Here is a 14,357-nt window from a genome sequence, read left to right on the forward strand (position 1 = left end):
TGATGCAAATAAAATGGATTTCATACACAAATATACAGCGAAAACATAATACAAACCTTAGTTTGTAGTCCGACATACACCACTGTTAAGAAGCTGTGAAACGTCTATGATTTCCAGGGGCACCCTGGTACTTGTTTTAATGTGACATTAATAATGGCAAATACATTACAATAACGTTCATGTTTCTCTTAAAATCCAACAGGCGAAAGCCCTCTGGAGATCCCTGTGAAGCAAGAGCGTCAGGAGGAATTCATAGAACGACCAAAGACATTTCCCCGGCCATCAAGCAGGAATCTCTTAAAGCATCACTTCAAGAAAGAAGGTCCACGCTCACCTGCATTGCTGAAGAGAAAGTCATTGGTAAACGTCTGGCTTTCTGATCGCAAAGCTGAAGCTGGGAAAGTTACCATTGAGCACAAGAAAAGCAAAGGCATTGGGCGCCATTGGTGTGTGGACTGTGGTAAAAGCTTTTGTAAGAAGTCAAAGCTGGCCCAGCACCAGAGGACCCACACTGGGGAGAAGCCTTATTCATGCAACAGATGCGAGAAGCACTTCAGTCAGAGGTCGTCTCTTATGCAGCATCAGAGAGTCCACACTGGAGAAAGGCCCTTTCTATGTCCTGTCTGTGAGAAAGGCTTCAGCCACAGCTCTGCCCTCACCAAGCACTACAGAACCCACACAGGAGAGAGGCCATATACATGCACTCAGTGCAGTAAATCATTTGCTGTCTGTTCCACCCTTAAATTGCACCAGAGAAGTCATACTGGAGAGAGGCCTTATGCCTGCCCAGTCTGTGGGAAAACCTTTAGAAACAGCTCAAAAGTGAATAGGCACTTGAGAATTCATACTGGTGAGAGGCCCCACAAATGTGCAGAATGCAATAAATGTTTCACCCAGAGATCTACGCTTGTTCAGCACCTGAGGACACATGCCGCGGAGAGACCCCACAAGTGCAAGGAATGTGACAAGAGCTACTGCCAAAAATCGGACCTCACAAAACATCAGCGTCTACACACAGGGGAGCGACCGTATCAGTGCACTGAATGCGACCGTAGCTTTAGCCAGAGCTCAGCCTTTACCAAGCACCGGAGGACACACACAGGTGAGAGACCCTATAAGTGCACCAACTGCCCCAAGGCTTTCACACGTAGCTCTGCCCTAATCAAACATCAGCGTTCCCACACTGGGGAGAGGCCATTCAGATGCGTAGACTGCGGCAAATACTTTCGTCATATGGAGACCTTAAAAGTTCACCGGCGTTCCCACGCTGCTGTTCCACCATTTGATTACACTGAATGTTAGAAACTTTTTTTGATTGTACTTTCCTTTTCAGAAACTTTCATATTCACTTTGGAGAAGGGCCTGGACCATCAACTGTAATGCCAATTTGAGTGTTGGCTTAGTGCAGCATGCGGCAGAGGTCATGGAGGAGAATGTTCAAGTTCAGATTGCATTGAATCCTATACCATTTTTATAATTCAAACCATATTTATTGTTGCTTAAGGAAATTTTACAATGATGGTGTGTCAACTTTTAAACTTAGCTGTCTTAAGATGTCTTTAGATGTCTTAAGTATTACATCAATATATAAAGAGTTTGAATATTGTTATGTGTATTTCTTAGCTCTGAGCTATTGCACGCTTGTTTTACATATCAAAACAGTGATTTCAAGTCAATGGTCCACAGCTAAATACTGAAGTCAGGAATTAAATATTTCCTAGCTTTCGTAACGGAAAGTTCCAATTCTATTAAAGAAACGGAGGCAAGGATTACACTGTATTCTCTCTTCAATTTATTAACTGCAGCCAGTAGGCGAACAGCAGAAAAGACTTGGGGCCCGATGTAGGTAATATTTTTTTACCACTTCTTAAATACCGAATGATACCGAATCGGTATTTAAGAAGTGGTAAAATAGAGGGGGGGGGATGTAGGTAATTTAGACTCGGTAAATACCGAATCGTTAAGATTCGGTATTTACAGATTCTGTAAATACAGAATCGGTAATGCCCATTGATTCCAATGGGCATTGAAGCCCATAGGAATCAATGGGCATTACCGAATCGGTATTTACCGATTCGGTAAATACCGATTTCAGCAAGGGTGCAGGGGGTGTCACTTTGACACCCTCTGGCACCCCAATTCCGGACTTGTGTACCATGTGGCACACAGACATGCCCTAAGGGCATGTCTGTGTGTCACATTGCACAGGTGTGCATGCACAGATGTGCATGCACACCTGAATTCGGTATTTTACCACCCAATAGGATTGGGTGGTAAAATACCGATTCTGAAGGGCCAGTGGCACTCTTAGGAGTGCCACCTACATGTGGATTCACCGAATCTGTAAATATACCGATTCGGTATTTTACCGATTCTGTAAATTTACCGATTCGGTAAATTTACAGAATCGGTAAAACATAGGCCCCCTACATCTGAAAACCCATGGCCGGTAAATGGCCACCTACATCGGGCCCTTAATTTCCCAAAAACTTTAGTAAACCTCAACATACCAACAAAGAAACAATGTCCAATCAAATGATTCCTGGAACACTTGATAGTCCTATGTTGCTGCATTCTCTTTCTCCCTGCGACTGCAGACGAATAGTGACGTGCTATTCCAGTTTCGCCCCATCAGATCCTGGAGGAGAAATGTGTATGTAACTGGAAATTCAAACAGACTACATAACAAACCAGTTCTGGACCACGTAGTCCATGTTCTACACTTAGCATTACACTGAATATATTCCAAAATAAAATTCATACATACTCACCTTAACGTGAACCCATCTGATTGTAGAGAAGGGAGAAGTCCGATTACGGGTGGGTTAATCCTCACCTCTGTGTCCTTAATGGAATTTAAACTTTCCATTATAAAAGCGAGGACATTTTTCATTTTATGTCAGGACCGCAGGCTAGGATTATGCTAGTTTAAAGCTTATCCACAACCAGCAAAGCAATACATGGGACTGGTTTGAAGTGAAATCTATTAAAGGTCGAATTTAAAGGCCAGTCCGCTGCATTGAGGATATCCTCCAGGCTGGCTTTTAGGGCAAACACTTTCGATGCCATAGCCCCTCTGGCTGAGAGGGCCCCTAATACGGTGGTATCAATACCAGCTTCCTGCATGGCCAATCTAACCCATCTGTTGTTGGTAGGAGAGGAGACTCCTTGTATGGTTTCCTTAGTGCAATCAACAATTGTAGTTCCTCATGGGGGCGGATTTCCACCGTGACAGCTTCATAACAATTTATACATTCCTGAACACATGTCTTTGAAGACTCTGGAAAGAGGGGTAATTAACCAAGCGAGAATTGCATTTTTTATGTCTTGAAATATGGAAAGTAACGCCTTCTGGGGTGAATACGCTACGTGTAATGTCCAGTGCTCTGACGTTCGACCCCCGTCTGCAGGAAACAAAACAGAGAAGAGTGGCTAGCTTAGCCGACAACTCTTTCAGAGAAAGGTTCTTATTGGACTGCCAAGATAAGAACAGGTTGACGACCTTGTTGACTTCCCATAAAACAGTGGACCTGGGCTCCGTGGGGAGATCAAGGCAAATGCCTTGCAGAACCTTACACACCAAAGGAGTCAAGTCAATACAAGCTTTGTTCGATTAATTAAAATCATAAAAGCATTTCCTACACAAATATACAAATAACAATTCCATATGATAAAAACATTTCATGTAAATAATTTAGTTAAAAAGGAGGAGCATAAAAGAGAACAATTTCATATAATTACATGGGATAGTGCACTAATGCAAATCATCAGAATGGCTAATGGTCAGTAGATTTAAATGCATATCATGGAACGATTGACTTCAATTGTTTAGACTTAATACGTGTAGCTGCGACTAAAAAACTTGCAACCCCGAATATTACTTTAGTGCTACTTAGGAGCTGTAGGTAGCGGAGAGCGGGTCGAACTTGTATAAACCCTGCTTCTCTCAGAATAGGTAGTAAAAACTGTTTCCTACATTCCTCGTAGTGGCTGCAAAACATAATAAAGTGCATCAGGGTTTGTTCAGAAAAATTATCGCAGCTACAGGGGATAGAAGGATCTAATTTACCCCATACTGGGTAATTCCCCAAGGAATATTGAATAATATTCAGTCTAAATCTTACAAGGAGATTACGATGGAAGGGCCGAGACACAATGGACAAGTAGGGTTCCAATTTCGGGGTAGTCTGCAGTATATAATTGGCTCTTACTCCCTGTTTTTGGAGCTCTACTTCCTCCCGTTCCATCAATCTACGTTCCAGAAAATTATTCTTAATCCATTGCACATCACCTCTCTTGATGGTATTCGGGGCAGAATATAATTCAGGCCTACCGAATTTATAAAACATATTTTTAATATAGACCAACCATGGAATTTTATTCACTTTATCCAGTGCTAGGCAGTCTGTTAGAATGGAGTGATTTAGACTGATTTCTGGGTTCAGCCAGGTCTTGGCCCAACAGATCAAAGGAGCTAGCTGTAATTGGTCACTGATGAAGCCTAGACCCAACTCTGTATGAACTGAAAGCACTGGAGTTGATTGGGGGACCACTAAGAGGGATCTGAGAAACTTATTTTCTACCACCTGTAGTTTGTCTTGTGGTAGGTAGCCCCATAATGAAGCACCATACCTGGCGATAGAAAGGCTTTTTGACTTGTAAACTATCAGTAGTGCTTCTATTGGACGTGAGCCTAACCGTTTCGCAAAGCCCAGTAGAGCAGAAGTGGATCTAGTGACAGGTAAGCCTTTAGCGTTTAGTTGTGGCCTCCAGGTACCCTTTTCGTCGAACAAGACCCCCAAATAGGTAAAGACTGGAACTTTGGTGATTTCTTCATCTTTACATAGGAACTTTTTTACCTTAACACTTTTTAGACGTTTCCCTGCGATCATTACATGCGATTTTTTGTTGTTAATCTGTAAATCAAGGGAAGACATGAACACCCCAAAATCATCCAGGAGTCTCTGTAGCCCCATCCCAGTACGGGCTAACAATACTGCGTCGTCCGCGTAGAGGAGCACCGGAACTGTGTACTCCCCCACGCGGGGGACATCAGATGTGGACCCCTTCAGGGCAGATTCAAAGGAATTTATATATAAAGTAAATAGGAGGGGTGCCAAGATGCACCCCTGCCTTACTCCCCGTTTTGATCTAAAAAAGCTAGTAGTGTCTCCCTCTCTATTAGTTCTGATAGAGGCACGGAGATCTTGGTGCAGGGTCGCTAGGTAATTTACCAAAGATGGGTCTATCCCTATGTTAGCTAAAATCGCCCAAAGTTTAGATCGATTGACCAAGTCGAAAGCCGACGAAAGATCCATGAATGCCATATATAAATGACCCTCCTTAGCCAGGGTATATTTGCTTATTAACATATGAAGGTTTAGGCATTGATCTAGGGTGCCCCTTCCAGCCCTAAACCCATATTGTAAATCAGAAAGGACCCTCCTCTCTTCCAGTTGGTCTCTGAGTCTCTGCAGAATGACTCTGCCCAAGATTTTAACGGCAGAGTCAATCAGAGAGATCGGCCTGTAGCAGGCAGGGTCGTTTCTTGAACCCTTTTTAAATACGGGTATTATAGATGAATTTGCCCATGATGAGGGTAACCCCGAGGTGACTGTGGAGTTAAATACGTTTGTGAGTGTTTTGGTCCAAAACTCCACAGGGGACCTATAAAGGTCTGCGGGCACACCGTCTGGGCCCGGGGCCTTGTTTTTAGTCATCTCTGTAATAGCCCTATGTACTTCCAATTCATTGAAGCTTAAAGAGGGGGCAGCTCCAATTTCTATGGGATTAACTATAGAAATATACTCTTCAGCACGGTCATATATTTTGCTGAAGTGTGCAACCCATGCCTCGTCAGGTATCACGGAGTCCAGCACCTTGTTGTTTGTATCGCTAAAGTAAGGGTGGTTAATCACAGCCCAAAATTTGGAGCTGTCTCTAAGTACATCAATTGAGATAAGGTCTTCCCAAGCCTCCTTTTTAATGCATTTTTTACGGTTCTCCGTGGCTAATTTATAGTTTTTCCTAAGTGCAGCCACCAGCTCTTTATTTCTTGGATTTTCCTTTAATGCATAGATAAGTTCTTTATGGGCTTTTGAGCACATCTCATCAAACCACCTTGGCTGGACAAGGCCATCCCCCTTCTTTTTACATTTCAATTGGAGTTTAACTTGAGCACAAATATTGGAAAAAGAATTTAAAACCACCTTACCATCCGCCTGATTATCTAAGCAAATTGCCATATCTTCCTTTACTTTGTTCTCTAGTTCCAGCATAAAAGTGTCTGGGACCACCTTGGCCCAATTTAATCTCCTCCCCTGGTCTTTAGGAATAAGTTTATCAGAGTTACTTTCCTCAATGTCCCTTTGATTATCAGACTCCCACCCCTTATTTAGAGACATAATCAGAGGATTATGATCACTAAAAACTGAGGCTGCAATCTCAATAGAGGAACACTCACAAACTATGCCAGGGGAAACGAAAATATAATCGATTACAGTCTCCACCTCTCCTCCTACGAAGGTCGGGGCCCTTTCCTCCCCACCGCAACCTTCAACTTCGTATAAATTGGTATTAGCAAGGAGTTCTTCCAACAACTCACCCTGGGGCGAGTGTTCGAAGTGGGTAGAGATTGAACCAGGTGGACCTGTATTTAGTTTAGCCAAGCAGTCCCAGGCACAGGGGTGTATATTAAAATCTCCCATTAGGATTACGTCGAATAAAGCATTTTGTGTTGTTTTATAATGATCTAAAAAAGAGGCCAGTGTATTCAGGTGTATGTGATGTGTGTCCTTCTCTGGCGCATTATAAAAATTCAAAAGTAGAATCTTTGGGTGTTTAGGATGACACCATTCTAGACCTTGTAGGTTGTTCGAAAGCAGTCCTAGATCAGTAAATGAACCTGGGAGTCTGAGTGAAGTTAGAATATATAGACCACCTTTAGATCTCCTGCCCAGACCGGGGGTAGCCTAAGGATGTTCCCCCACCGGATGACCCCCTATTGGCGAGTGACCCGCTGAGATGGCCAATCTGAATGTGTTGATGGATCTATATGCCAACCCATCTGATGGCAGATAAGCCAGGAAGATCAAAATGTGGACAATGTCTTCCCCCATGGGATCCAGATGTCTCTGATGGCACCAGCACAGCCATCTAGCCCATGGCGAACGATAAAGCTTGACAGTGCTGTCAGCCCACGCCTTGGAAAGGAGTGACACAGCCTTTCCCGAAAGGCTTGGGATTTTCCATCATTTCCTGTAATTCTCCATGCTATAAGAGACCGAGAGACCTCCAACACTAGATAATGGGGATTCCCCTCCGGGTCCCTGAGGAGATATGGAAACATGGGAAGAAAGGTTGGAGAATCCCAATAAAGTTCCTTATGAACCAGATACCAGGCTTGCAATTTCCAAGTCGGGAGTCAACAGGACAATGTCCACAACTTGTCAGTCAGTCAGTCAGTATAGCTTTATTCGATTTTGGTTTAAAATCATAAAAGCGTACAGATAAAATCAGTTACAGATAAAAACATACATACAATGACATAATATTTGAAGTAAAAAAAAAAAAAAAAAATCCCCAACCCGTGGGGATAAATAACTTAATTATAGCGATCTTTTCACAGGTTGAGCTTAGATCAAACAGTAATTAATAGGGGTTCAAATACTTGGGACTATAAAACGGTGATTCCTGTCTGGTATAGGACGGAAAGCTACGGCCACTCTGTACATGGAGTCATCTGCGCATTATCATGTTGCAGCCTACCTTTAGGCTAGATGTGGGGATGGATGACATTCTAGGGTAAAAATCATGCAGATCCCAGACGGAGATTGGGCCATTACCCACTTGGGGTGCACAGGTACGCAGATATGGGACGATGTTTCTCTGCCTAAATCTAACCAGTTCTAAGTCACCATCAATGTCTTTTGGGAGGGAACCCAACCAACACACCCTTCTGACACTCACTATTGTACCCTCAAGGTTAGGTCCACAACTTGTCATCGGACCTGGGCTAAGAGGCGCATGATCATCGCAAACGCAGGGAAGACATAGCCCTTTTCCTGCAGGCGCCACTGGAGGAAAGTGTCCATTGCCGCTAGGGTAAGTATTTTAGGAGCTGCTGGTCCAGGCAGGGCGTAAAAAGATCAGTTGTGAAAGGACCACATCTGCCACGAAGGGCCTGTAACAACGATAGGTGTAAGCAGCAAAGGCTCACATCCTGGAGGTGTAGGGAGTGCCAGTCGGCTACCTGATTGACCGCTCCTGGGAGATGTTCCGCTGACACTGAGATCTGATGCGCTAGGCAATAGTCCCCAAACATCTGGGCCAAATCCAACTAGTTCTTGGATCAAGGGGCCCTAAGGTGGTTTATGTAGTGGACTGCTGCTACGTTGTCCATCTCGGGGAGGGCACAGCACCGAGCACAACCCCTGTTCCTGCACCGGACAGTGAACGATCCGGCCAAGAGTTCTAGGCAATTGATGTGCATGGGCTGTACATGAGAAGACCATGGACCGCCAGTGGAGAAATCCCCACGTCTTGCTCCCCAACCTGTGCCACTGGTGTGGGACTCCATGACCATATCTGGGCCGTTCCAGGTTTCCATATGAGCCAGCCACCACTGGATTTTCTCTAGAGCTGCTTCCGACGGAAGGACCATTTGGGAGTAAGTGAGGCCTCTACTGAGACGAAAAGGCTTTCAACTGCTGGAGGACACAATAGTTTAGAAGCCTCGGAAAAATAGCTCGGATGGAGTATGACAGAAGTCTTACCACCCTCTCTATCTTGGGTAGGGAGGTGAAATATCTGGCTGCCAGACGGTGCAGCTCGTGTTTGATCTTGATCATCTTCCTGGAGGGAAGACTGAGGGTGGCTCGGCACGAGTCCACTACAAACCCCTGTAACACCAGTGACTGAAATGGGGCCAGAATTGACTTCTGTTGGTTTATAATGAAGCTGAAGGACTCCAGGAGAGAGACTGTCATCTGAAGATGCTGCAAGAGGGTCATAGGACACTGATCCATAAGGACTATGTCACCTAGGAATATGATGAGGCAAACTCCTGGGCCCTGAGAGCCTCTACCACTGTGCGCATTACCTTGGTAAAGCACAACCGGGCAGACGACAGAACGAAGGGAACAGTGGCGATCTCAAACGTATCCCCTCGCCAATGAAAGTGGAGGACATGGCAGTGAGGAAGAAAAATTGGGATGGTTAAGTAGGTGCCCTTGAGGTCCAAACATAACATCCAATTGTTGGGGAGAAGGAAATCCCACTATAGATGGATGCTCTCCATCTGGAAGTGGCGGTAAACCAACCACTTGTTGAACTCCTTCAGATTGATCAGCGGGTGTTGGGCGCCCCCTCTCTTGTCCAATATTAAGAGATTACTCAAAAAGCCTCTTGGTTGAGGAGAGGATCGTATTATGGCCTTTTTGCGTTGTAATTCCAATACCTCCACGTCCACTAGCTTGCCATGAGTGAGATAGACAACCAGAGGAATGGGGGACCATCCCTGGACAGGGGAGACGTAAAACTCTATGTGGAATCCCTGTACTGTTTGAAGGACCCAAGAGTCTGCGGTAAGGGCCTCCCAGTTGTGGACACATTTCTGAAGTCTGCCCCCAAAGCCTGATGAGGGAAAGGCTGAACACTCACCTTGATTGGCTCCACGGTTGCCAATGCCGCGGTGTTCACCTCTCATGCCTCGATGTGAGGGGTTTCCTCTGGTGGGATTAAAGTTGCCAAACTGAGGTGTCTTGGTATTGCCCCCTCTTGGCGCTGTATCCTTTGCTAGAGGCTATGTGATGGTCGCAGCAGCCAAACGCCCCGTGCTTCTGCCAGTCCTGGAGAAATCCTACAGAGTAAAAATTTGTTTTACTGACACCTGTGCCTTGTCCAGTGAGTTGAAGGTTTGGATGAACTTTCCTAACTCCCGGACAAATGGGTCACCAAACAACCCCCTTGGGCAGAAGGGACAGCCTTCGATGTGGCGAGGTCCTTCAATTATGGTGTCAAACTTGATGTGGAGTGAATGGTGCCGCTTGTGGAGATGGCGCAGTTTGCCTTCCCTAATAAGATATTGGCCCTTTGGGCCCAGCCTGATGAGATCTCAGGGTAAATCAGATCCCCGATGCCGTGTCGCTTTCGCCATATCTAGAATGCGAGTCAGCCAACCTGAGATGCCCAGAAGCTTGTCCTGGCAAGCTCACCAGGGTCGATCGATCCCCTTCTTGGGATCGTGCATGAATTTACCCAGAAAGGTAGCCATACGCTCATCAGTGTTGAGTGTGACCACCACCTTGTTCCGTAGGGCGGGGAGGAGCACTCTGCACGCAGGCAGTTGCACACTTCTTTATCCAGCGTTTTACAAAGCTGACCCTCGGCAAAAGCTGCAACTTTCCCTGTCGGGTTCTATTATGAGGAGTGCAGGTACACCAAACTCTCCGGCTGTCGGAGTTGGGCATGGGAGTCTTGTCCGTCTACATGTCTTGGGTGTCATTGGGAGGAGGGGCATCACGGCCATAACCCTGGCTCGTTCTCAGCATCTACGCCTAAGGGAGAATCAAACCCTTGTGGGGGCATGGGTGGACAGGAGGAAAATGAGGACCGTGTCAGTTGCAACCTGAAAGTCCAGGTTCATTGGAAGCCAAGGGCAGAGGTCGAATGTGGTCCATAAAGGCCCGCTTCAATCTATCAAAAGTGTTGAGGTCAACGCAGGGCACGGGATCTCTTTTATGTTTGTGGAGCGGTACTGGTGGGGTGGGCTTTCCTGGAGGTAAGCCTTAGGGGGCCTTCCCTCCCAGGGAAGGGTTTGAAACAATGCTCTGCATATTGCAGCAACTTCCTCTCCGGGGGGAGCGGGCACCACCTGCAGAACCACTTTCGAAATAGAGGCGTCCACGACCTCACAAAAGATACGTGGGGAGTTAGGTGACACTATCCTCTTCCTGGTAAGCCTCCTCCACATCACCCATTATTGAGGGGGACGGTAATCCAGGCCTAAGGCTATAGTGCAGTCTGTCATATCAGAGCTGGGGTCTCCGGCCAGTCAATGAGGGATTATCAGGTGGGGGGGTCTCCCATCACTGTATGGCATTCCAGGGGATAGTAACAGATTTGTTAGGCCGTGCAGGACACCACACACCCCCTATATTCAATGGGGTAACGGACACACCTGGACTAGTGTCCCAATGCTCACTGGCAACAATCGTGCTAAGCGCTGACACTACATACTCCTCCTGAGGGTGTAGGAGCTCCAGGCTTATGGGGCACAGCACTACAAGCAGAAGCTGCGCACCTGGCTGGCTGCGCTGTTATTTTCGAGGCAATTAAGACGTGTGCCGGTGCGGGGTAGCAACACGTGCTCAGTGGGATATTAAGATTGCGGTTCCCTCTGGTGGCCGGTAGGCCACACCGCAAGGCCCCAGGTGCCGCAACGCTTACAGAAAACAAACAGCGGCCATGGAGGAGCGACTAGCCTTCCTTCTACCGCTCAATATTGGCAAATATAAGCAGTTAGTAAATTAGTGAAAACCGAACAAAATTCACAATAAACGTGTAATAAATCAAAAAATAATGAGGCCAAAGGATGGAGGCACTAAACTAAGCTGCGGAGCAGCGAAGGAAGAGGAGGCAGCAACAGAGGACTATCAAGGGGTCGTGGATCATTTGATTGGACATGGTTTGTTTGTTGGAACGTTCACTTTTCCCTAAGATGTTTGGGAAATGAAGTCTCTTTTGCTGTTCACCTAATGGCTGCTGTTAATAAAGTGAAGAGAGAATACAGCGTAATCCTCGCCTCCAGTCCTGAATTGTGCAAACACCATCACTCTTTACGTTCTTCGAGCATCAGTTGTACTCATAGAGAATAGCATTTGTGATCAACTCACAAATTGCTTCACAGCCCCACACCTAATTTCTCCATATGTTTTTGTGTCCTAGCTCCTTTCTAGACCACCACATGGTACATTTTTCAGAGGCAAATATAAAGTATTAAAATAACATGGCTGTATTATTGCACTGGCACGATAAAGCTGCACAGAGGGCATAAATCTGCAATTTCTAATACAACCCACGATTACAGTGAAAACTCTCAATAAGTGATGTAGTATGCATGCTACTTAAGGAAGCCCAACATTCAAATCAATCCTCATCGCAATCAGGAGTAATGTCTGTAAGTCTCTAGTATGCTCAGCACAGGTATGTACCTACAACAGACACATGGTGCAGCTAAAGCTTACTTATTTGAGTGTTTTGAAAAGTGGCAGTATTGGGATTTTAACACATTTTAAAGCTCAACTGAAGGGTTTCAAGATACAGAGGTAGGGACTATTACCTTGTACATTGTCTCACGTGTGACTGGAGTTTTACCTGTAGCAGACAAGCATGTTAAGAGTCAATTCATTTCCCTTTAGGTGTGAAGCATTGTGACCCACTAGTCACGGCAGGATAGTCTGAAAAAGGTGTTTTCAAGTTTTTCCAGCAAATTAGTTAGTTTCGTTGCTCATGCTTTGTTAAGCGTGTTTAGCAACAATAGGTGCTGTATCCTTTCTTATATCTTTTTTCTTCATTTGGCCTTGGCCCGTATAATTGCATTAATGTTTGGACAGGAGACTTCTGACAGGGATGTAATGCAGGGTATGTGTTTTTTTCAGTTGCTACCTTAGGCACTTCACTAAGAAAGCTTTGTGGTGATGCACACTATTGTTTACTGTTTTCTTTGCTCCAAAAAGCCACAGTCACTTATATCAAGCTTGGAGTTATTTGATTCTGTTTCTTAATGTTGAAAAACATCCTGGCTACTTAGTTTTGCTTCTCTTTTTTTATTTTATTGGCTTCTCTCTTCATTTATGTTGCAGTGACACAAGCCCTACTTGACGTTATGTAATTGGTTGCAACCTACTTGTGGACTGAAGCAGGGGGAGAATGTTCAGGGTCATGCTCGATTGTAGGTTCCTTCCTTTTACCACTGTGTTTACTTAGGAAAGAGAGAATTACTGATATCCTGGAAAAACAGAACACTAAGGTAGGGTGACCAGGCATCCCCGTTTGGCCAGGACAATCCCTGTTTTTAACCATCTGTCCCAGCCAACTTCAGAAAATGTAGCTCATGTCCCCGTTTTTGAAGAGGATCGACTGAAAATGGTGGGAGGTGTCTTTTATGTTTTACAAAGCAGGGATACTGAGCAGTTGTTTCAAGAAAGCAATTTAATTAACAGGCAAGCTACTGGGCTTAAAAATTGCATTTTATGTATGTTCTTACTGCCTGTTCTGTAATTCTCTGCTGAGGAGCATTCTCATCGCTTGAAGTAAAATTGTAGTCCTTCTTCTATTTTTGTGAAAATGTCCCAGTTTTTAGTTTTTAAAATTCTGGTCACCCTGCACTAAGGGGGATATTTACAATAAAATGTCAGAGTGCAGTGTTACTCCAAAATTGGTAACGGCGTGCTCAGACTTTTTTTAAACGCAGGGATGTGCCGTATTTACAAAAATACCATACACCTCTGCATTTCCCCTAGTGTTGGTGCTAAAAAAGCTGCCTTGCGCCAGAGCCGGCACCCATGCACCATGTTGCAAGGCTGCCTGTACTGCAGGAGGGATTATGTGCAGAAAGTAATACCTTTCTGCACATAAACAATCTTGAAAGGCGATTTGCTGTTTCTATGTGTGCTGCCGAATGCTGCACACATAGAAAGAGCAAAATATGAGGAGAAATTAATACTTTCTCCTCGTATCGCCATCCTAAGATCAGGTTTTACCTGGCCTTAGTTTTTGGCGCTGCCCCATCCTTGTAAATATGAGCAGCATCAAAAAGCAATGGGTGTTGCAGTGGAACGCCCACTGCAACACCCTTTGCACGCCCCTTTCACGCTAAGTGAAGCATCAAAAGGGGCCTTCTTTACAAGGCGGCGTTAGGCCAGGCTACTTGGCATTACACCGCTTTTTCAATAATGAGTTGGGAATATTTCCACCAGAACGTCACTAAAAGTGATGATCTGGTGGCGATATCCCCTTGTATATATGTCCCTAAGTTTTCTACTTTTTGGTCTGTAGTTGAGGCTTTTCCCAAACACATGGTCTTGTTTCTGTTTTGTTTGTGCTGACAAGAAACAGACCCCCGTTCAGGTAAAGTAAGATTTCTTCATACAACAAACATTACATGATATGATCTGGTTCCCTGACTTGCTTCCTAGTAGAATGTGGATCTTGGTATCATCCATGTACTTTTGGAATTAAAAGTAATGTTGGTCAGCATGCTGGGATGAAGGGTGCACATTTATGTTAAACAGTATTGGTTACAACAATCACCTTCGGCAACTCAAAGTTAGCTTTTCATGGAGAAATGGCAAGTG

At 45.0% G+C, this 14,357-nt stretch overlaps 1 protein-coding gene across 1 annotated transcript in view; it reads left to right on the forward strand.

The window, feature by feature from the left end:
* The window catches only part of LOC144783822 (uncharacterized), an 87,335-nt gene extending 85,614 nt beyond the window's left edge, over positions 1-1,721 (forward strand). The window contains exon 4 of the mRNA XM_078662567.1: positions 203-1,721. Within this exon, the coding sequence (XP_078518693.1) occupies positions 203-1,302 (1,100 nt within the window). The 3' untranslated portion in view covers positions 1,303-1,721. The remainder of the gene's footprint in view (positions 1-202) is intronic.
* Positions 1,722-14,357: the final 12,636 nt, after the last annotated feature.

Source organism: Lissotriton helveticus, chromosome 10, assembly GCF_964261635.1.
Source record: "Lissotriton helveticus chromosome 10, aLisHel1.1, whole genome shotgun sequence".
Classification (NCBI taxonomy): domain Eukaryota; kingdom Metazoa; phylum Chordata; class Amphibia; order Caudata; family Salamandridae; genus Lissotriton; species Lissotriton helveticus.